The sequence below is a fragment of the Bison bison genome, unplaced genomic scaffold, assembly GCF_000754665.1.
Source record: "Bison bison bison isolate TAMUID 2011002044 unplaced genomic scaffold, Bison_UMD1.0 scf7180017864487, whole genome shotgun sequence".
In the NCBI taxonomy this organism is placed as follows: Eukaryota; Metazoa; Chordata; class Mammalia; order Artiodactyla; family Bovidae; genus Bison; species Bison bison.
Genome location: NW_011495047.1, coordinates 4,028,819 through 4,049,976, shown reverse-complemented (window position 1 = coordinate 4,049,976; position 21,158 = coordinate 4,028,819). Strand labels below are relative to the sequence as shown.

At 41.7% G+C, this 21,158-nt stretch overlaps 1 protein-coding gene across 1 annotated transcript in view; it reads left to right on the top strand.

Annotated features, from left to right (window-relative positions):
• The first annotated feature begins 1,317 nt into the window (after positions 1-1,317).
• Positions 1,318-21,158, top strand: part of OPN5 (opsin 5) — a 32,330-nt gene continuing 12,489 nt past the window's right edge. The window contains exons 1-4 of the mRNA XM_010863044.1: positions 1,318-1,447; positions 5,466-5,585; positions 9,272-9,442; positions 12,744-13,078. Of these exons, the coding sequence (XP_010861346.1) occupies positions 1,318-1,447; positions 5,466-5,585; positions 9,272-9,442; positions 12,744-13,078 (756 nt within the window). The remainder of the gene's footprint in view (positions 1,448-5,465; positions 5,586-9,271; positions 9,443-12,743; positions 13,079-21,158) is intronic.

The window sequence follows — 21,158 nt, the reverse complement described above, 5'->3', positions numbered from 1 at the left end:
TCTTTTGCAACTCTTGGCATCTTCCCTGAAATATCAGACTTTTCACAGAAGCATTTGCACTGTTATATGGTATTTTTACAGCAAACAGTGGATTTAGAGAATGGATTGGAAGGGGTGGGGGTGGGCAATAACGGAGTTGCTTTCTGCTTTAAGAAACTTGAAACTCAAATCTGCCTGTGGATGAGCCTAGTGTTGTTGCTGTTTAATTACTCAGTCGTGTCTGACTCTTTGTGACCCCATGGACTGTAGCCCGCCAGGCTCCTCTGTCCATGGGATTTTCCAGGCAAGAATACTGAAGTGCATTGCCATTTCCTTCTCCAGGGGATCTTCCCGACCCAGGGATTGAACCCGGGTCTCCTGCACTGGCAGGCTGATTCTTTATCACTGCACCAATTACAGAGTTCTACCAAAATAGAACTCATTTCTAAACAGTCTAATGTTGAAAGATATTTTGTTTTTAAGTAACTCAGCTTTAAATTTTATTATTGTAAAATATTTTTTTTTCTGTTCCTTTCCTGACAATCCTTTAGTTCTTAACCTCATTTAGTGAAGATTCTATGTCTCTTTGTATTCAGTGCTCTAATAATCAATGACTATTTTTTCTTTTAGAAAAATTCTGAAGCTCACTGAACATATAACTGACAGAGATGCTCCTCTGGGCAGTTTGGATAAATAAAAACCCACTATACTCTGGCAAATTAAAATATTTTATATATTGATAGGATTTTAATAAATATTGATTAAATATCTCATATGTGTGTGTGCATGTATGTGTGTGTGTATCCAAACCACATCTTTTCTTGGCTCAGACCTTTACAAAAACTGAGAAGAAGCCTTATGTGGCAGCCTGGATGGGAAGGGAATTTCAAGGAGAATGGATACTCTACGTTTGGCTGAGCCCTTTTCCTCTCCACCTGAAATTATCACTACATTATTAATCGGCTATACTCTAATATAAAGTAAAAAGTTTAAAAGTTAAAAAAAAATTGCCAGAAGTAGTAAAATGGATGAGATTTGGCCTTCAGCCTCTTATTCACCCAAGGAGGGTATGAAGTGGCACAAACTGGGTGGCAGTGGGAAGGAAATAACAGACACTTGGATAGCCTACACACTGGCGAATTGAATATTGACAAATGTGGATAGTGGAAGAAAAACGCGCAAGTGTTCACCAGTTATTAGAGACTCAAGCATGACCCTGCGAACTTGATTTTCATTTTAAAGCTGGGGGCACGGCCGTGAGATGGGTCGGGCGGGCTTCTTCTGGGCTCTTGTGACCTGCACGCGTCTGCCTTTCAGACCGCTGCGCTGGAGGAGAGCATGGCTTTGAACCACACGGCCCCACCCCCGGACGAGCGCCGGCCGCCTTATCTTCGCGATGGGGATCCCTTTGCTTCCAAGCTTTCCTGGGAAGCGGATTTAGTGGCTGGCTTTTACTTAACAATCATTGGTAAGTTTCCTTGTTTTTTTTTTTTTCTGTGCAAAGGCTGCATCTAGAAAATTCATAGGCTGCTATCTTGACTTTGCACAAAGATGCCAACACTTAAGTGTATATTTTGAGATGAAGAGTGGGAGGAAGCAGGAAAAACGGGTGGCATCCGGCCTTTATGTTTCATAGAAACGACTCCATTATCTTTATTATTAGGAATAAATATTCCCTCGATAATCCGAGAAGCTTTACAGCAAAATAATTTATCTGGAGACTATTTCATTTTGATTGCTTTGGTAGTAGGTTTGTCCACCGAGTAATAAAATTAATGATAAGGAGATCTTATTTAAAATAGAGTGCTTTTACTTTGTGAAAAGTGTTCTTGATGTGATGCTAAGAGTATAGGCTCAGAATGGACCTTAAAATACATCCAGTTTAGCCTCTGTTTTTTGCGACGGAGGGAACTCTGTCCCCAAGCTACCGTCAGGAGGATCATACTGAGTTTGCTTCACCTGAAGTCAAGTCTGGCCATGACAGCATCACCAACTGATTTTGGTGAGAGTTGAAAAAATGTCTGAATAATAAGTGGAAGTCAGTCCAGGGTCTAAAGTTTCTGTGCCTGATCCACAGCGTGGTGCATCTTCTTCCTGGCTTTGGCATCCAGTGTGGTGGCCGCAAGTGGCTCCTCAGTACTTCTAACTTCTCCAAATTGAGACATGTGTAGTGTAAATAGAAATCAGATACTGAAAACACAGGACCAGAACAAATAATGTAAAATAGCTCATTAATAATTTTAAACAATCGGCTACAGGTGGTGCTAGTGGTAAAGAACCTGCCTTTCAGTGCAAGAGACCAAGAAATGCCGGTTCGATCCCTGGTTTGGGAAGATCCCCTGGAGGAGGGCATGGCAATCCACTCCAGTATTTTTGCCTGGAAAATCCCATTGACAGAGGAGCCTGGCGGGCCACAATCTGTAGGGTCATGCAGAGTTGAGCACAACTGAAGTGACTTAGCATAGCACACACAGCTAACCCATTAGGTTAAATAAATATATTTTCAAAATAAATAGTAATATTTTTATTTTGCTTGATATGACTACCAGAAAAAAATTAAATATGTATGTGACTCATATTTCTGGTTTCCATTATATTTCTATTGGACAGCACCAGTCTAGGTAATTAGATTCAACCGTAATATTTTTCTTACATTTAAAATCATTGTTTTAAATTTGGGTAACCAGCGTGCAGGTGGGTTACGTCTTTAGATGTGTCTGCCTTTAATCTTTTTACATGTTGGGTCAAGCTTTCTCAATTTCTTTCTTTCTCTCCTTTCCCCTTCTTTCCTCCTCCCATCTCTCTTTCTCATCTACTTATTACTGGCTAAGACTTTCATTTAACCTCCTGAAATTAGCCAAACTCATTAGAAAAGTCTGGAGACCCCTCTATGGTCAGTGCTTGAGGAAAAGGAATTAATGAAATTGAATTAGAAATTCTACTGCAAAGGGTTTTCCTGAGTCCTTGGTTTTGTTATTAGTTATTATCATACTGACTTAAATTCTGTTTCTTATAAATGGACCTCCACATCCTTTCAAACACAACTGTATGGGCAAAGGGCCCATCCTTTGCCACTGTTTATGCTGCTGGAAACACAGCTGTGAACATAATGGGCAAACTGCCCTCTGCCCACACAGAGACTATCTGGTAGTAAAATCCACATTGCATTTTTATTAAACGTAAGTACCTTCAGTGATCAGAAAAGACAGAAAAATATACATCTTATAAATAGAATTTGTCTCAATCAGTTGTGAGGAATGAATTACAAAGTAGCATCTGTAACCTGACAGATATCTCCAGATGACACAAAATAGGATGTTTAGGGGTCTGAAGGAAAATCTACTGTAATATTCAAGTGGAGGAACTGAGGAGGCTCCAGGAAAAGAGGTCCCAAAAGAATCCAGGAACAAAGGGAGCCTCAGATGACTCAGGGAGTCGAAGGTGGGACCAAACGTATGTTCCCAGGTCTCTGTTCAGGGTGCAGCCAGATTCGGCTGGAGGGAAGGGGAGGCTGGACTCATCCTTGACCCAGTTTTGGGCCTGGTTCTGCGCCTGATTCCCCCACTTCTAGGACAGGTGTAAGGATGTGCCCGGATTCTTTTAAGGAACCAGTAGAGTGAAATTCTTGTGAAATACTAGAAGTCTTAAGGAAAACTGGAAGATGAAAAAATAACGTGAGTTTGGAATAGAGGAGAAATAAACAAGAGACCCATTTCCATCCTCTGTTCTTTTACTAGAAACACTTAGTTCATCAAGGGTCTGTACACAAGATCTAACATTTTTGTATTCATAGAAAGAGTCAGGATTGTCATCATCAAAAAAGTCCCCCTTGCTTTAGCTTTTACCTTCTTCATCTTCTTCTCCTTTTAACTCTCATTAAAAATAAGCTTGTGTTCTGTTAATATTCCCCTAGGGGAGATTGCCTGTGAGAACAATTTATATGTAGCTCGTAGAGAGTTGACTATTTTTTTGATAAGCTTTGGGCACTGGGTGAAGCCTTAATGAATCAGTAGTAAAAATAATTTGAGAAAGGAAAAGTAAGAAATTCAGTATTCTCAGAAGAAAAAGACAAAGGATGTTTAAATGATCTTTGTGTATCAAATGCATAGTTACTGCTTTTAATCTTTTTGGATACAAAGTAGAAGCCACGTGTTTGTAATTTTTCCAGCCATGTTGTCACTTTTTAATTTCCCAGTGCGCCTTGCTAGCTGGTTCCCTTGAATGAGACCTGGGTTTCATTGCAGTTGGTTTGCTCTGGAATCTCCACAGTCTCTCCTATTTTTTGCCTCTTCTGTCTTAAGAAAGCTAAAGAGGTTTTAATGGCCCACAAGGCCGATCTGACGCCTGGAATTCACAATTTCCTAAGAGCACGAAGCAGTTAGTGCCTGCTGGTTTCATACCATCAGCTGAAACACCCAGCTGTGAAACACACGGCTGCCCCTCAAATGAATTGTGGTGGAGAAGTAGAAGTTAAGATAGAAAAATCTGGGTTTCTCCTGTTAATACTCTCCTTATTCCTTACTACTAAAGGCAGCTGTACCAGATTCTCATTTATACACAGCTATGAAGCAAGAATTCCTGAAGAAATCTACTCTACATGTTAAGCTATGGAAGTAGGTGTATTCTTTTCTTCACTAAAGTCAGTAGGGATTGGGTCTTTTTGGATTTAAACTGGGTTTGCAAGAGCTTTTGAACAGTTATCATTGTAATGCCAAAGCTGATCAGTCATTAATAAAAGGATATTAAAAGTGGGAACACATTGATACCATTGTTGGTAGGTTGGTGGGTTGACGGCCACCTTCTCTCCCTTTGGTGGGAGGGGGAGAGCCCGCGTTACCAATTGTCACCCACTTCCCCTCCGTGCCTACTCCAGTAGCAGTGGCAGACACCCAACGTCCATGTCCGCAGGATGCAAAAAGCCCTGGATGTGTCTCCAGGAGATGAACCCTGTCCTTGCAGGGGGCCATGCCAACCTAGTCTGGCCTCTGCCACTCCTGAATGCCAGTTCCCCCTCAGGAGTCCACAAGGAGAGTGAAAGCACCTCAGTTTGTTTGGGTCACTTCGTCTTCAGAATTTACTGATAGCCAAGGGGTTCACCCTTCTCATCAGAGGGAAGGAGTTTTTCTATAAAGCCAGTACTCTAAAGATGGCTAAGGAGATGCTCCATCCTGGGGGCTAGTACAAGTACTGACCATGGGGATTCCCTCACCCTCCTGAGCTTCACTGGGAAATCAGTGGCTCCTTTTTCTGGGTAAGTGCAGTTTAATAACCCCTGACTCCTATCCTTTTTGGAGGCAACCCATCCCTCACCTGTCACTTACACCTCATGCTTTTTATTTCATCTTCTTAACTTAGATTTTTATTTAGAGTCCTCTCACTACCCTCTTAAATCAATGGTGTCCGTTTTTGAAATTGAGAAGTGTTTCATATCCGAGGCAGCTCTAAATCCTGGTCTTAATGATGGAAATTTCTATTTTTCCTTGTAGGGATTCTGTCCACGTTTGGAAATGGGTATGTCCTTTATATGTCTTCTAGACGAAAAAAGAAGCTGAGACCTGCGGAAATAATGACTGTCAATTTAGCAATCTGTGATCTGGGGATTTCAGGTAACACTGCCATGCCGTTTCTCCTTTGGGGGTTTCAATGCCCAGTTATAAAGTCCTCACGGACTCACAGATCAGCCTACCCTCAGCTTCTTTTGCTTCTCTTTTCACAAGTCATCTTTGCAGAATTTGTGGTAAGTCAGCAGAGTGTTGTCTGGCTATGGAGATTGTCTATTTAGTGTGTATTGAGTCCTTTCAGTGTGGCAGGTGTGTTAGATGCTGAGGATACAATTTGAAATGATACGTGATGCTTCAGATACCTCATACTGTACGGGGCTAAGTGATTCCAAAAACAAACGTACAGACAGGCTGTAGATCACTATTTTGAGCTCTGTCACATCCCTCCCACTCTTATGGAAATCTGTTAAGCATCAGGGGAGTACGGTCTTAGGCTAAAAGATGAATCTGAGAGGTGAGTCTAGGTCTAGGAAGGAGGGAGGGCTGCCCTTGTAATGACATACTTAAGTGTGGCTTAGGGACTGAGTGCAAGAATAGGAAACTTTTAGTTCAATAGCACTTGAATTTGGCTGCACAAAAATATCACCTGGGGAACTTAAAACAAGAACAACAACTTATGGCTGAGTTTCATACCCAGAAATTTTTATTTAATTGGTTGAGAATGTTACTCTGACATCAGGTTATTTAGGATTAGAAAATTAAAGCTTCCAGGTAAATTTGTTGTGCAGCCAAAATTTTGAACCCCTGGTTTATTTCTTGCTTTTTTGGCCTCTCTGATTACCCAGCAAGGAGGAACTGGAAGACAATTTGTCTTTAACTGTAATTCATTTTTACAAATATGAATGATTTGGGGGTAAGTCACCTCCTTTTGGGTTCATCTATACAATCTAAGTGTTGCCTAGATACACACAAATATGTCTTTGGATTCCTATTTTCTGCTACGTAGCATGTAGTCTTAAGTTACTAGAATTGGGGAAATAGAGTTTGAATAGCACACATCAACTTGTCTTTCCACCAGAAATATTTTAGCAGTTTCCCATCTAAGCATCCTTTAAAAAATATTTCCTGGTATTTGTTTCTCTCTTCATAAGTAGATTTTTCTGCTACTGCCAATCTCTAAAAACATGACTCAGTGATAAGTGTTGATCCACTGAGTCACTATTTATCACACAGCAGCAGATGTGCTGCCCTCTTACTGAGTTTGGATGATCTTGGTTATTTGGGAAGACTTTTCTCAGCATGGACAGGCTGAAATATCGTCAGCTTTTTGGGAAATACACGTGCCTACTAAGAGGAGCACGACAGCACTGGCCCCTTTCTGTGAAAATAAGTTAAGATGCGCCTGGGGGTGATTTGCGAGACTGCAAAATGAGTGCCATTTTCCATTTGGACACACGATGGCGGTGTCGCAACATGAATAATCGCGCTCCCGCTCAGCTCACCATGCTGCCCCCTAGTGATGCTTGACTGAAACCTGCCAGTTCAGCCACATCCTTCACTTGTAGCGGACAGATGCTTACACTTGAGTTAGACTAGTCTGGGGCTTCCCAGGTAGTTCAGTCGGTAAAGAATCTGCCTGAAATGCAGGAGATGCAGGTTCAATCCCTAGGTTGGGAAGATCCCCTGGAGGAGGGCATGGCAACCCACTCCAGTACTTTTGCCAGGGGAATCCCATGGACAGAGGAAGCTGGCTGGCAACAGTCCACAGGGTCCCAAAGAGTTAGACGTGACTGAAGTGATTGAGTGCATACAGCATGCATAATTGGCTGGGTCCATTGAAAATACTTTCAGCCAAGCAGGTCTGCTCTAGGGCTGTATAAACCACCTGCTCTGCATGTCTCTTAGAGTAATTCACCAGGAAGCATTTTCTTCCATGGGTTAGTTTTCTCTGATCAACTCAGACCATTTTTTCCAACCTCTGGATCTCTCACTCTCTCTTGTTCTCTCTTTTTTAATTTAATTTAAAAATGTTTATGTCTTTTAAATTTTTTCCTTGCTTTAATATGTACATTATAAAGCACCTTGAAAAACACATCCTAGAGACCAGATGTGTTTCATCTATACAACTAATATTTGTTGTTTAAATATCAATGGCTCTCAATCATGAATATGTATCACAATCACCTGGGGAGATAAAAAATATACTGTGATGGCTTAGCTTTCTCGAGATAAATTAAATCAGATTATTTGGGGGTTGGAACTCTGGACACTGATATTTAAAATTAAGCAAAGCAAAGCAAAACAAAAAAATCCTCCAGTGATTTTAATGTGCAGCTGGGTTTGAGGAGAGACATTTCCAAAACATTCATCAAATCCCTTTGGCATGGACTTCCTTGGTGATCCAGTGGTTGAAAATATGCCTGCTTACACAGGGGACATGGGTTCGTTCCCTGGTCTGGGAAGATTCTACATGCCTTGGGGCAACTAAGCCCGTATGCTACAACTCCTGAGCCCCCTGAGCTCTAGAGCCTGCCATGGCAATGAGAAGCCTGAGCACCACAATTAGAGAGTAGCCCCCACTTACTGCAATTAGAAAAAGCCCGGACACAGTAACAAAGACCCAGTGCAGCCAAAAACAAACAAATAAAAATTTAAAAAACGGTTTGACATCCCAAAGGTTCTAGATGACATCCCAGAGGTTTGTTAAAGGCTCCACTCTAGACAGAAGCCTAACATATCTTTTTTGCTGATGGATCCCAGGCACCTCCATCAAGTCACTGTCAATTGCCTTTTTTGGCTGCCTTTAGCACCACCCAGCAGACCCTTAGCTCAAACTCTGAGTTTGCTGTTGTCCCTGCCTAGAATATTTTCCCTTTAAATGTTTGCTCGAGTTCTGGGCCACTGATTAACATCTACCTACACCTCACATTCACAGAGAGGTCTTCCCTGATCTGATTGAAAACAGCAGATTCTGTCTCTCTCCTTTGTCTGTTTCATTTTTCTTCCCTCCACTCATCATGAGCCATCATTCCATCATATCGTATCTTACAAATTATTGTTTGGTCTCCTCTGTTAAAAATGAATCTGTTAATCTTGATCTCCACATTGTCCTCTAGCACCATATACATAATGAGCATTAAATAATTATTTGTTGAACAAAACAAGAACTCTTTTACATTGGGTTTCCCTACTGACAATGGAGTATAGACCCAACAGGATTAGAAAGCTCTGAGATGAAGGTGCTCAGTCTAGTTAGTTGGAGTATGGCACCGGCTGTGTAGACAGCTAGAGGTGATGTGTGTCTAGCTTAAAAGCACCCAATAAAGATGAGTTACTTGATTGAATTAACAGTGTATCAAGGGAGGGTACACCTGGGAAGGGTGGGAGGGGCCAGCATTTGCAGGCTGTGAATGTCAGTTACTTGGGTTTTCTGATGCATGAATGTTGGGGAACCGTCTTCAGAATCAGATACAGGCGTTGGAAAGCTTCCTCAGCAGTTCTCTTCAAGGAGGGGGAAGATTGACTATATACGGGATAAGGAGGGTGCAGGGTGTGAATTAAAATAGAAGACTACTTTCTAGAAAGTAACAAACAAAACAAGCTGATGAAGGCTGAAGGGATAAATAGTTTAAATCCTAGAGATCCGGGTCTGGTTGTAAACAAATTGGACCTAACGTTTCCCAAAATAGCTCCCTCTTGTCTGCCTAGGATAAGACTCCGCAGCGAGTTGGGTGGGCGGGGTAAAGTTTAACCGGAGGGAACGTCCCTTGACAAGTCACTTGGCGCTCTAGTTGTAGGCAAACCGTTCACCATCATCTCTTGCTTCTGTCACCGCTGGGTGTTCGGCTGGATTGGCTGCCGCTGGTATGGATGGGCTGGATTTTTCTTTGGCTGTGGAAGCCTTATCACTATGACTGCTGTCAGCCTGGACCGATACCTGAAAATCTGCTATTTATCATATGGTAAGTAGGAAGGTTTCTATTCCCTGAGAGTCGAATCTAGGTGGATTGTCAGAGCGGTACATGTTTTACCCAGAGATAATAAACAAAGATTATGAATACACTGAGAGACCAGGAGTATTTCTACTCATAGCCTATCTTGTTCTAACTTACACTTAAAGACTCGAACCTGTGTCCATGTAGGTTTCTTTCAATACTGTTTTTTATAGGAATGTCTGGTGTTTCGCTACGATGCTTTTATGAAAGTATCATCTCTTTGTATAAAGTGTGTAAGCTTTTACTGTGTTATGCAATGTAAGCAAAAGAAATAAAATGCACTGAAAGGATATTGGGTCCAAGATGTTTTAGCTGTTTCCCCGCGTAGTAAGTATAATTATATGGAAAGATTTTTCTGATTCTCCTTTAGCACTCAGGCTCCCTGTGGCTGCAGAGATGAGGAATTCTCCTCCAGGTTAGAGAACCAAGCCTGCAGGAAAGGACACACATACGAAATACCAGCCAACAGTCTTTTTGTGGTCTTGGTATGTAGAAAGAGCAGTGGGTAAGAGAATCGGTTAGGGGTGAGCCAGCCATAAACACACTTTCAGAGGCTAGTGATCAGATTTTAATGATAAGACCGTTCTACAATGTGAAAAATAAATTTGTAATACTTTGGCTTCTTGGGCTTCTGGAAAAATTATTGAACCCGAAAGAGATGCATTTGGCCCTTTAAATTTAATATTGAAAACTAGGTGCAGCCAGAGAATGATACTGGTTCATGCTACACTGCTTTGCTCATCAGTCTCAATCAGCTTGGTGATTGTGACCATGGAGACAGAACATGGCCTGGAGCCCAGAATGGGAAAGATCAAGTTGATGTGACACTCTCAATGGGGTAGAATTTTTATTTATATTTTAAAAGCTTGCAATCCTAAATTAAAAACAAAATATACAGGAGGTTGGGGTGGGGGATAGGGTCACGGTCCAATGCGTGCACCATCCAGCGCTCATCTTTGAGAAAAATTTTGCATCGCTTTTTCTAACAGTTTAGAATCTGCAATAGAAATAATTTGAATCAAAAATTCCAATAAAATACAAAAAATACAATTATACCTATTCTGGATGATATCAGAGTCAATTTTTTTCTATACACTTATTTTTGATCATATCAAGTAAATTTTTATCATATCAAGTAGATTTTACAGATGAAGAAGCAAAAAGTTCAATTTCCTGAAGATATTTGAGGAATACTAAACCTCACTGTCTCTGCTTTTTAAATATTTTCTTGACTTCAGGCTTCGGGTCCAATATAGAGATAATGTTGCTCACTCCCCAGAATCACCGCAGGGCACAACTCCCATGGGCACTGTATATGCTTTCCAGCTTCTTCTAAGATTGATTCTCGATAGTCTGGTTCATCATTTGATTTGTTGCACAATTAAACCCTCCACACGGTATCTTGGAATGTTGGAATTAGGAAGTCGCTTGGGGCCATGTAGACCTTTCCCCCATGCAATGGGATAAAGTGTTTTAAGGCGTCCCTGACAGACAGCCACCTGGCCTCTTCTTGAGTAATTCCAGTGACCAGTGACGGGGAGCTTACTACTGCACAAGGCAGCCCATTCTCTGATTGGTCTGCTCTGGTTGTTACAATGTTATTCCTTATATTGAGACAAAACTGCTTCCCAGTAACCTCCACCCATTGGTCCTAGTTCTGACTGCTGGAGCATCACAGAACCAATCTACTAATCTACTCCCTCCTGTACTTGACAGCCTTTCACCATAACCGAATGTAAGTATAAAACACCTCACCAAGCAACCCTCACCGTAAACGCTTCTACATATGCTTATGCACGTTCCTGTAAATTTATATAATTATCCGTGCCAATGTTTTCTGCGTTATAATGGATAACCAAGAGCTGACAGATATCGTGGCTACCTGATTGTTACTCCTATCTGGTGGGTCCATGAGATTTGCATTTTATGATGATGTCTATTTGAAAAAAAATAGAGACGAAGGAAACCATCTGTTACGTTTCTTGTTAGTGCCAAATGAAACAAACACAGGAGTGAATATTCATGTCAATGTAGTCCTTCATAGTTTGCAAAGGAGACCTGGCATGGTTCATTTCACCCTTCTCGAAATCTGTAAGCAGTAGATTTTTATTTCCTCCATTTTACTGCTAAGAACACTGACGTCTGGAAAGGTTACGTGAAGCGGGTCAAATACTAGAAATGAGAAGGATTAGGCCCTTCTGATTTTCCCAGACCTCACGTGACGCTAAGCAGAGTCTGTGCTGAAGAAATCATTTGGCTTTTATAAAATATGATTCTATATTTCTTCTCTGCTACCAAAACCCAAGGCAGGGAGGAGTCACCTCTCTGGTTCTTTGGGTTCCAGGCGATAAATGGGGCGGAGGGAACTTCCTGTAGAGGCTGAAGCCCTAGAGCAGGCTGACCTGTCTTTGGTGGTGGTATTGAACTTTGTAAAATGATCACTAGTGCTTTACAGCTTTCCTTCACTGACTGCACTGTTTCTGCCTCTTGGAATTCTCTTTTGGCTAATGGAAACCAGTGCTGAAACACGGAGTTTTTTTTTTTTTTCCTTTGTTTTTCTGAAAATATTTTCACAGAATTACTTTGCAGAGCATGGTATGTTCTACCTAGGTTCCCCACTTCTCCACCTTTGGCTGTGAGTGTGACTGTTGTGTTAATAACATTGGAAGAGTTAAAATCTGCTCTCACCCAATCCTTATAACATCACCCCACACCATCATGACTCTGGCATCCACCCCCACTCCTCGAGTTCTTAGGTGAGAGGCACACAAGCTTTTTGGAAGAAGGATATTTTAGACACAAGCAGTGTCTTCTCATTTCTCCCCCAAAGGACTCTACCTCTGATGAACCCTTAACACATGCTTTTTGAGGCTCCATTTGTATATTCTACCAGTTAGCCTCTTATCCTGGATAGGAGCTCCAAGGTCATTCTGGATATTTTCCCAAGATCTTTCACCGTCTTCAGCCTCCTCTCATCTTTTTACCGCCACCTCTCCCCAGCTTTTGTCACATCCCCCTCCCAAGGCTCCCAGACGCCTAGAGAAAACCTTCCCTGTGAAAACACTTCCTGTTTTATTCTCTTGGAAAAAGAGCCCAAGCTCTGGAGCTCTCCTTCCCTCCACCCAACTCTCCCTCCGGCTTTGGTTACTGACCACGTCTCCCAGAATCCAATGGATCAACTCTTTGGATGTGGAATTTGACCTGTCGAGGGGAGGTGTCTGGGTGGAGGGCAGATTACATCCTGATAATGCTCTTCTTCCACCTCCAGGGATTTGGCTGAAAAGAAAGCACGCCTACATCTGCCTGGCGGTCATCTGGGCCTATGCTGCCTTCTGGACCACCATGCCCTTGGTAGGTCTAGGGGACTACGCACCTGAGCCCTTCGGAACTTCCTGCACCCTGGACTGGTGGCTGGCCCAGGCGTCAGTAGGGGGCCAGATTTTCATCCTGAACATCCTCTTCTTCTGCCTCGTGCTCCCAACGGCTGTGATCGTGTTCTCCTATGTGAAGATCATTGCCAAGGTTAAGTCCTCGTCCAAAGAAGTAGCTCATTTTGACAGTCGGATCCATAGCAGCCATGTGCTGGAAGTGAAATTGACCAAGGTAACTGCAGTCATAATTTATAGACATGTTCTGTAATCAATTAAAACTTCACAGGGTGAAGAACCTAGGGAATGTTGAAGACTGGGAGAACTTCAAATGCCCTCTGTTTATATCCTTCTGAACTTGGTTTTATTTATTTAAACCTTGATAGTATCCCTTCTGTCTCTATCTCAGTCTCATTTACACACACACACACACACACACATTTAATATCTACCAAATTTATACAGTGGATCTACTGGGGGCTTATTTCCTCTATTGAATAGGATATTATTGATTTTTAAACATTATTTCAGCAATAAGAATAATAACTTTTGTGACTCATAAAATGCCTCACAGTATTTAATGTTTCTTATGGACTTTGGTCTGGAGGAGGGCATGGCAACCCACTCCGGTATTCTTGCCTGGAGAATCCACCGACAGAGGAGCCTGGAGGGCTATATAGTCCATAGGATCACGAAGAGTCTGACATGACTGAAGTGACTGAGCAGGCAGGCACATATGGACTTTGATAGGTGTGATTATAGACAGTCCTTATTTATACAGTAAGAGCTTACTGTGTCTGCTTTCCTATGGGTTCTTCGCACAAGAGGAGTTTCTGCAGCATTGAGTGCCTTGGCAAATGCTAGTCTCAGAGTTGGCGGTCCTTCAAATATTAGTGTTGCTCAGTCGTGTCCAACTCTTTGGAACCCCACGGATGTAGCCCACAAGGCTCCTCTGGCCATGGAATTTCCCAGGCAAGAATGGGTAGCCATTCCCTTCTCCAGAGGATCTTCCCCACCCAGAGATCTAACCCAGGTCTCCTGCATTGCAGGTAGATTCTTTACTATCTGAGCCATCAGATATTGTGGTGCTCTGTAAAAGAGCAGACAATTTGAAAACAGACAAGAGTTTGGATTTTTTGTAAGGCTTGTGACCCAGAGGTAGATACTTTGAATCTTGTGTAACAGGAATAGTAACATCTGTCTCTCTGGGTTGTGGTGGGAATTCAAAGAAATAAGCCTATTATCCTGTCATCTGGTGTGTAGAAGATGGTAAAGAAACCACTGGTTGGTCGGTTTAGTCTCTAAGTTGTGTCCGACTCTTGTGATCTCATGGACTGTAGCCTGCCAGCTTCCTCTGTCCATGGGATTTTGCAGGCAAGAATACTGGAGTGGGTTGCCATGTCCTTCTCCAGGGCATCTTCCCGACCCAGGAACTGAATCCTTGTCTCCTGCATTTCCTGCATTGGCAGACACTTTGAGCTACCAGGGAAGACCAAAGAAACTGTAGCTCCTCTTTTCTTTCCTGACCTATAGGAATTCAAGTAAAGCCTAATGCAGTGGTTTGTACACTTTCATCACATCTCACCTTTATATTGAAAAGTATTTTTCAGCAATCTCAATATAAATGCCATGTTGCACCATCAAGTTGTTTTTTTTTTCTGTTCCTTTTCTTTTTTAGTTTATTTTTTTATTGAAGGATAGTTGTTTTACAGAATTTTGTTGTTTTCTGTCAAACCTCAACATGAATCAGCCATAGGTATACATACATCCCCTCCCTTTTGAACCTCCCTCCCATCTCCCGCCCCATCCCACCCCTCTGATACAGAGCCCCTGTTTGAGTTTCCTGAGCCATACAGCAAATTCCCGTTGGCTATCTATTTTACATATGGTAATGTAAGTTTCCATGTTACTCTTTGCATATATCTCACCCTCTCCCCACCCTCCCCATGTCCATAGTCTGTTCTCTATGTCTGTTTCTCCATTGCTGCCCTGTAAATAAATTCTTCAGTACCATTCTTCTAGATATATGCATTAGAGTATGATATTTGTCTTTCTCTTTCTGACTCACTTCACTCTGTATAATGGGTTCTGGGTTCATTCACCTCATCAGAACTGACTCAAATGTGTTCTTTTTTATGGCTGAGTAATATTCCATTGTGTATATATACCACACCTTCTTTATCCATTCATCTGTCGAGGGACATCTAGCTTGCTTCCATGTTCTAGCTATTGTAAATAGTACTGCAGTGCACATTGGGATGCATGTGTCTTTTTCAATTTTGGTTTCCTCAGGGTTTATGCCTAGGAATAGGATTGCTGGGTCATATGGTGGTTTTATTCCTAGTTTTTTAAAGGAATCTCTATACTGTCCTCCACAGTGGCTATATCAGTTTACACTGCCACCAACAGTGCAAGAGCGTTCCCTTTTCTCCACACCCTCTCCAGCATTTATTGTTTGTAGACTTTTTGATGATGGCCATTCTGACTGGTGTGAGGTGATATCTCATTGTAGTTTTGATTTGCATTTCTCTAATAATGAGCAAAATTTAGTTCTCTAATAATGAACTAAAAAGCCTCTTGATGAAAGTGAAAGAGGAGAGTGAAAAAGTTGGCTTAAAGCTTAACATTCAGAAAACGAAGATCATGGCATCTGGTCCCATCACTTCATGGCAAATAGATGGGGAAACAGTGGAAACAGTGTCAGACTTTATTTTTTGGGGCTCCAAAATCACTGTAGATGGTGATTGCAGCCATGAAATTAAAAGACACTTACTCCTTGGAAAGAAACTTATGACCAACCAAGATAGCATATTGAAAAGCAGAGACATTACTTTGCCAACAAAGGTCCGTCTAGTCAAGGCTATGGTTTTTCCTGTGGTCATGTATGGATGTGAGAGTTGGACTGTGAAGGAAGCTGAGTGCCAAAGAATTGATGCTTTTGAACTGTGGTGTTGGAGCAGACTCTTGCGAGTCCCTTGGACTGCAAGGAGATCCAACCAGTCCATTCTAAAGGAGGTCAGTCCTGGGTGTTCTTTGGAAGGACTGATGCTAAAGCTGAAACTCCAATACTTTGGCCACCTCATGCGAAGAGTTGCTCATTGGCAAAGACCCTGATACTGGGAGGAATTGGGGGCAGGTGGAGAAGGGGACGACAGAAGATGAGATGGCTGGATGGCATCACCAACTCGATGGACATGAGTTTGAGTGAACTCTAGGAGTTGGTGATGGACAGCGAGGCCTGGCGTGCTGCGATTCATGGGGTCACAAAGAGTCGGACATGACTGAGCAACTGAACTGAACTGAATAATGAGCGATGTTGAGCATCTTTTCATGTGTTTGTTAGCCATCTGTATGTTTTCTTTGGAGAAATGTCTGTTTAGGTTTTTTTCCCACTTTTTGATTGGGTTGTTTGGTTTTCTGGTATTGAGTTGTATGAAAATGAAAAGAAAGTGAAGTCGCTCAGTCGTGTCTGACTCTTTGCCACCCCATGGACTGTAGCCCACTGGGCTCTTCCATCCATGGAATTTTCCAGGCAAGAGTACTAGAGCGGGTTGCCATTTCCTTCTCCACGGGATCTTTCTGACCCAGGGGTTGAACCCAAGTCTCCTGCATTTCAGGCAGATGCTTTACTGTCTGAGCCACCAGGGAGTTGTATGAGCTGCTTGTATAATTTGGAAATTAATCCTTTGTCAGTTGTTTCATTTGCTACTATTTTCTCCCATTCTGAGGGTTGTCTTTTCACCAAGCGGTGTTTTTAATATTGGCACACTCTAGTTTCTATCTTATATTTGAAAGATAAAAATTGATGTAAGGACTTCCCTGTGGGTTCAGTTGTTAAGACTCCAAAGGTTCAAGTGTGGGGAATGTGGGTTGAATTCCTGGTTGGGGAACTAAGATCCCACATTCTTCATGGTGGGGTCAAAAAAAAAAAATCACAGAAGTTCTAATCCTTCTGGTATCCCAATCCATCATGTTGATTGATAACCATCTTCAAGTTTCCTTACAACCTACCCTGGAGACTGCTAGCCTCAGGAACCTGGAATAACACAGCTCCCTCCAGACCACAGGTAGCTTCCTATTAAGTCAAAACTTTTGTCTAAATAATAGTTTTCTTCCCCCATTTCAGAGTTCTTAGTGTCATGCAAGGACCTATTTGTTGCACAGTGTGAGCTAGAGTTTTTTCTTTTATTTTTCTTTTTGGCCTCATTACGTGGCTTGTGGGATCTTAGTTCCCCAACCAGGGATTGGACCACCAGTGAATTCTCTTGAGCTAGAGATTCTTGATGGTTCCAGTTGATCTCTACTCCCTAAACTCCACATTTGAGTAGGAGGCAGTCTGAAAAAAGTTTTCATCATTCTAAATCTATACTCATAACCTTAAAATAGAGCCAAAAGTAACCTAAAAATAGATGCTGGACAAAAATGCAGCATCAGGAATCATGATGTACTTCTAGCTTATAATCAGGTGTTAAGTAAGAAAAATATTTCCATAAATGCAGGATCGTGAATTAAGATCCTCATTTCCCATTCTTCCTTTAGCTCCTGTCTGTGATGCCAAAAAAAAAAAAAAAATTAATGCCAATAAATTAATCCAAGTTAAATGTGGATTTCATTTCATCCAAATCTTACTTGATACCAAGTATTGTTCTAGGAGGGCTTCCCAGGTGGCACGAGTAGTAGTAGTAAAGAACCTGCCTGCCAATGCAGGAGACATAAGAGACACAGGTTTGGTCCCTGGGTTGGGAAGAACCCTTGAAGGGGGGCATGGCAAGCTACTCCAGTATTCTTGCCTGGAGAATCCCATGGACAGAGGAGCCTGGCAGGCTACAGTTCATAGGGTTGCAAAGCATCAGACTTGACTTGAAGCAACTAGCATGCATACATTGTTCTAGAAACTGGGTGAATACAAAAGAGATAAAGTGTTTGTTTTCAATAGTTCGTGGAGGTATGCCCAGGGAACAAGATAATGTCTGTCACATGGGTGTCTGATCTCAGTTAACCTTGCAGCCCTGTGGTGTGGCATGTCATGAAGCTACTGAGATGTCACATGACATCCTCTCCTCTTTCCATCTCTCAGGGTTACTGGCTTTGAGATGTTTGGCTGCTCTTGAGCAGTGAGTCTGGATCTACCTACCCATGAGGTCCTTCTCCTGTTTCTCTGAGTCTGTTACTCATCAGCCTCTCTCTCGTTAGTTGAATTCCTCAGCTCAACCTACTAACAGTCAGTTTTTACCAACATTCTAGAATTTGGTTCTTTTTGTACTCTTGAGGGTGGGCAGCTCGTTAGAATTTCTGAAGCTCATTATGTGTACACATGCAAGTGCAGTGTACACTGTTTAATGCATTGTTTTTTGCATTTATTTTTATATAATTTTTTAAAATGTTATATTGGGGTATAATTGATTAACAATGTTGTGTTAGTTTCAGGTGTATAGCAAAATGACTCAGCTATACATCTATATGTATCTATTCTTTTTCAATTTTTTTTTTCCCAGTTAGTTTATTACAGACTTTTGAGCAGAGTCCCCTGTTCTATACAGTAGGTCCTTGTTGGTTATCTGTTTTAAATATAGTGGTGTGCATATGTCAATCCCAAACTTGACATATTGTTATCATTCTCCTTAACCTGCGCTAAGTAGACCAAATAGTCAGACTCACCAAGACCAGATTAACCAAAGTGATACTCAATGAACACTGTAGGCATGTATGTATATGATTTTATTTTATATGTAGTTTCTAACATGTATTCTAAATGATACTATATTATATATGATGTCTATGTTATATATTGGGCTTCCGTGGTGGCTCAGATGGTAAAGAATCTGCCTGCAACGTGGGAGACCTGGGTTTAATCCCTGGATCGAGAAGATTCCCTGGAGAAGGGGATGGCAACCCACTCCTCCAGTATTCTTTCCTAGAGAATTCCATGGACAGAGGAGCTTGGCAGGCTACAGTCCATGGGGTTGCAAAGAGTCGGACACGACTGACACTTAACACATGTAATATTATGTATTACATCTATAGTTCATTTGTATATATAATGTCTGTATCAATATAATCTAAAAATACATCACTAATTATTCTCATTTGTGCAAAAAAATTGTCACAGTTCAACCCATATTGAAAAATAAACACATCTTTCTACTGTGGCACCTTCTCTACTAAATTTAAGCTGTTTTAAAATACTATTTAATTTTTATCCTGGTTTTTTTTTTTTTGTACCGAGTAAAAATAAGTAGAAAAACCTTCACTGGACCTTTTCATAATTTTAGAAACCTTGTCCTCATTCAACTACCTCTTGGGATCAGGGATTTGCTTGTTCACTTGGCGCTTTCTGATCTCTAGAATGGCTTGGTCTAAAAGCTTATTACTTAAAGGCCACTTCACTGCATTATGGGATCAAAATCATTCATTTTTGATGTCCTCTAATTATTTCTAGGTGGGTAATTATCTAGGCCTACATTTTGCCAGTCTGATCTCATCAGCTTAAATATGGATGTTCTAGCTATAAACCTTTCTCCATATTATAATTTCCTTCTGATTAATTAAAAAATGGTTTTGCCAGACTTTTATAGCAGAGTAAAATTTCACAGATTACCAAAATTGCAAAGGTGTGCAAAGTGAAAAACAAAAAACAAAGAAACGAACAAAACAAAACAAAACACCTCTTTGTATTCCTACGACACAGTACCATCTCATTTTTATGCCTGCCTTTGACCTTGTAAAACAAACAACATTACAGGATCAGGATAAATTCAGTTGAATCAGGTTTTCCGCCTCTTCCTAGACTCTACATAAGTTCCAGAGAGATCTCTGTGACTCTGTGGGACCTGTGGGTGGGGCTCTTGGTTTGGTTGTTGTCAATTTATTGACCCTGGCTCCTTCTGGCCTCAGGCATCCATTGTCATAGGTCACTTTGCATCCTATCCCTTTCAACTGTTAAGGGCTCTTTGGGCGCATTAGAAATTTGAGCTACTTCCCCATCTTTCCGTGGCAACCCACAGAGTGGATTTTGGGAGTTTGGCTGGCACCCTAGGAAGTGAGGCACGAGCTTTCTGCTCTTGCAAATGTATTGAGAGTCTATTGCTCCTCCCTGTGCTTAGTTTAGTGGAGTATTTTCAGGACAGCTTCTCAAGGTCAGTTACTAGCTCCTCTGAGGTTTTCCCTTGCTAAGAGCTACAGGCCCTTGACTCACTGTGGGCTTGGAAAACTGGCTCCTAAATCCATGTACATCCCTCTGACATGTCCACACAGTAAGTACGCTTAATGCCTCTAGTCTTACACGTCTCTGATAGTAAATACTCAAAGTCATTTTTGTCACACTCGAAACCCTTTTCTTTCAACTGTTTCCTTTCTTGTAAGTTTCAAATTTCTATTTTGAAATTCAGAAGCTGAGAAGTGAATGTTTTACTTCTTTGGGCATTTCTGCTTGTAAAAACCTTTGTGCTGTTGTAGTGAACACTTTTGCTGCTGCTTTAACAAAGGGGATGGTAGGGTAACAGGAAGGAAATAAGAGAAGTTTTGATGAATTTTTCTGTATATTATTGTGCTGTGTATATTGGTACCTCATATTTATTCACTTGACACACACTGAGGGCTTTCCCAGTGGCTCAGTGGTAAAGATTCCTCTTGCCAATGCAGAAGATGTGGGTTCGGACCCTGGGTTGGGAAGATCCCCTGGAGGACAAAATGGCAACCGACTTCAGTATTCTTGTCTGGAAAATCTCATGGACAGAGGAGCCCGGCAGGCTATAGTCCATAGGGTCACAAAGAGTTGGACACAATTAAGTGACTGAGCATGTACACAATACACAGATTATCCACAATATCCCAGGCCTATAGTTAATATCTAAATCCTGTGGACACCTGGATGTCTCTTAATGTCTCTTATTTCTAGCAGAAAACCTTTCTGATCCCTCCTGGCTTGTTGAAGTCCCTCTGCTGTGGCCCATCAGAGCACTTGGCATATCCACTTTTGTTTGCTTTTGTTTTGGTGACTCTCTGTGGCCTGTGGAACTTTCCCTACCATGGATTGAACCCACGGCCCCTGCACTGGGAGCTCAGTCTTAACCTCTGGACCATGAGGGAAGTCGCACGTTCCCTTTTTTGAATGACACAGCTTTGTGGCTCTTTTTTACAAGACAGTAGCTGGATGAGGGCAAGTGCTATTTGCTCTAGTTCTCCAGTGCTTGGCGTCTGTGAAATGCTTAATCAGGATTGCTGCGATGACAAATAATTGAATACTCTGTGTTAACATAATTACCTTGATCAATGTTAACCGTTCTCTTGACCCCTGGCTTGAGGGCCTCTGTCCC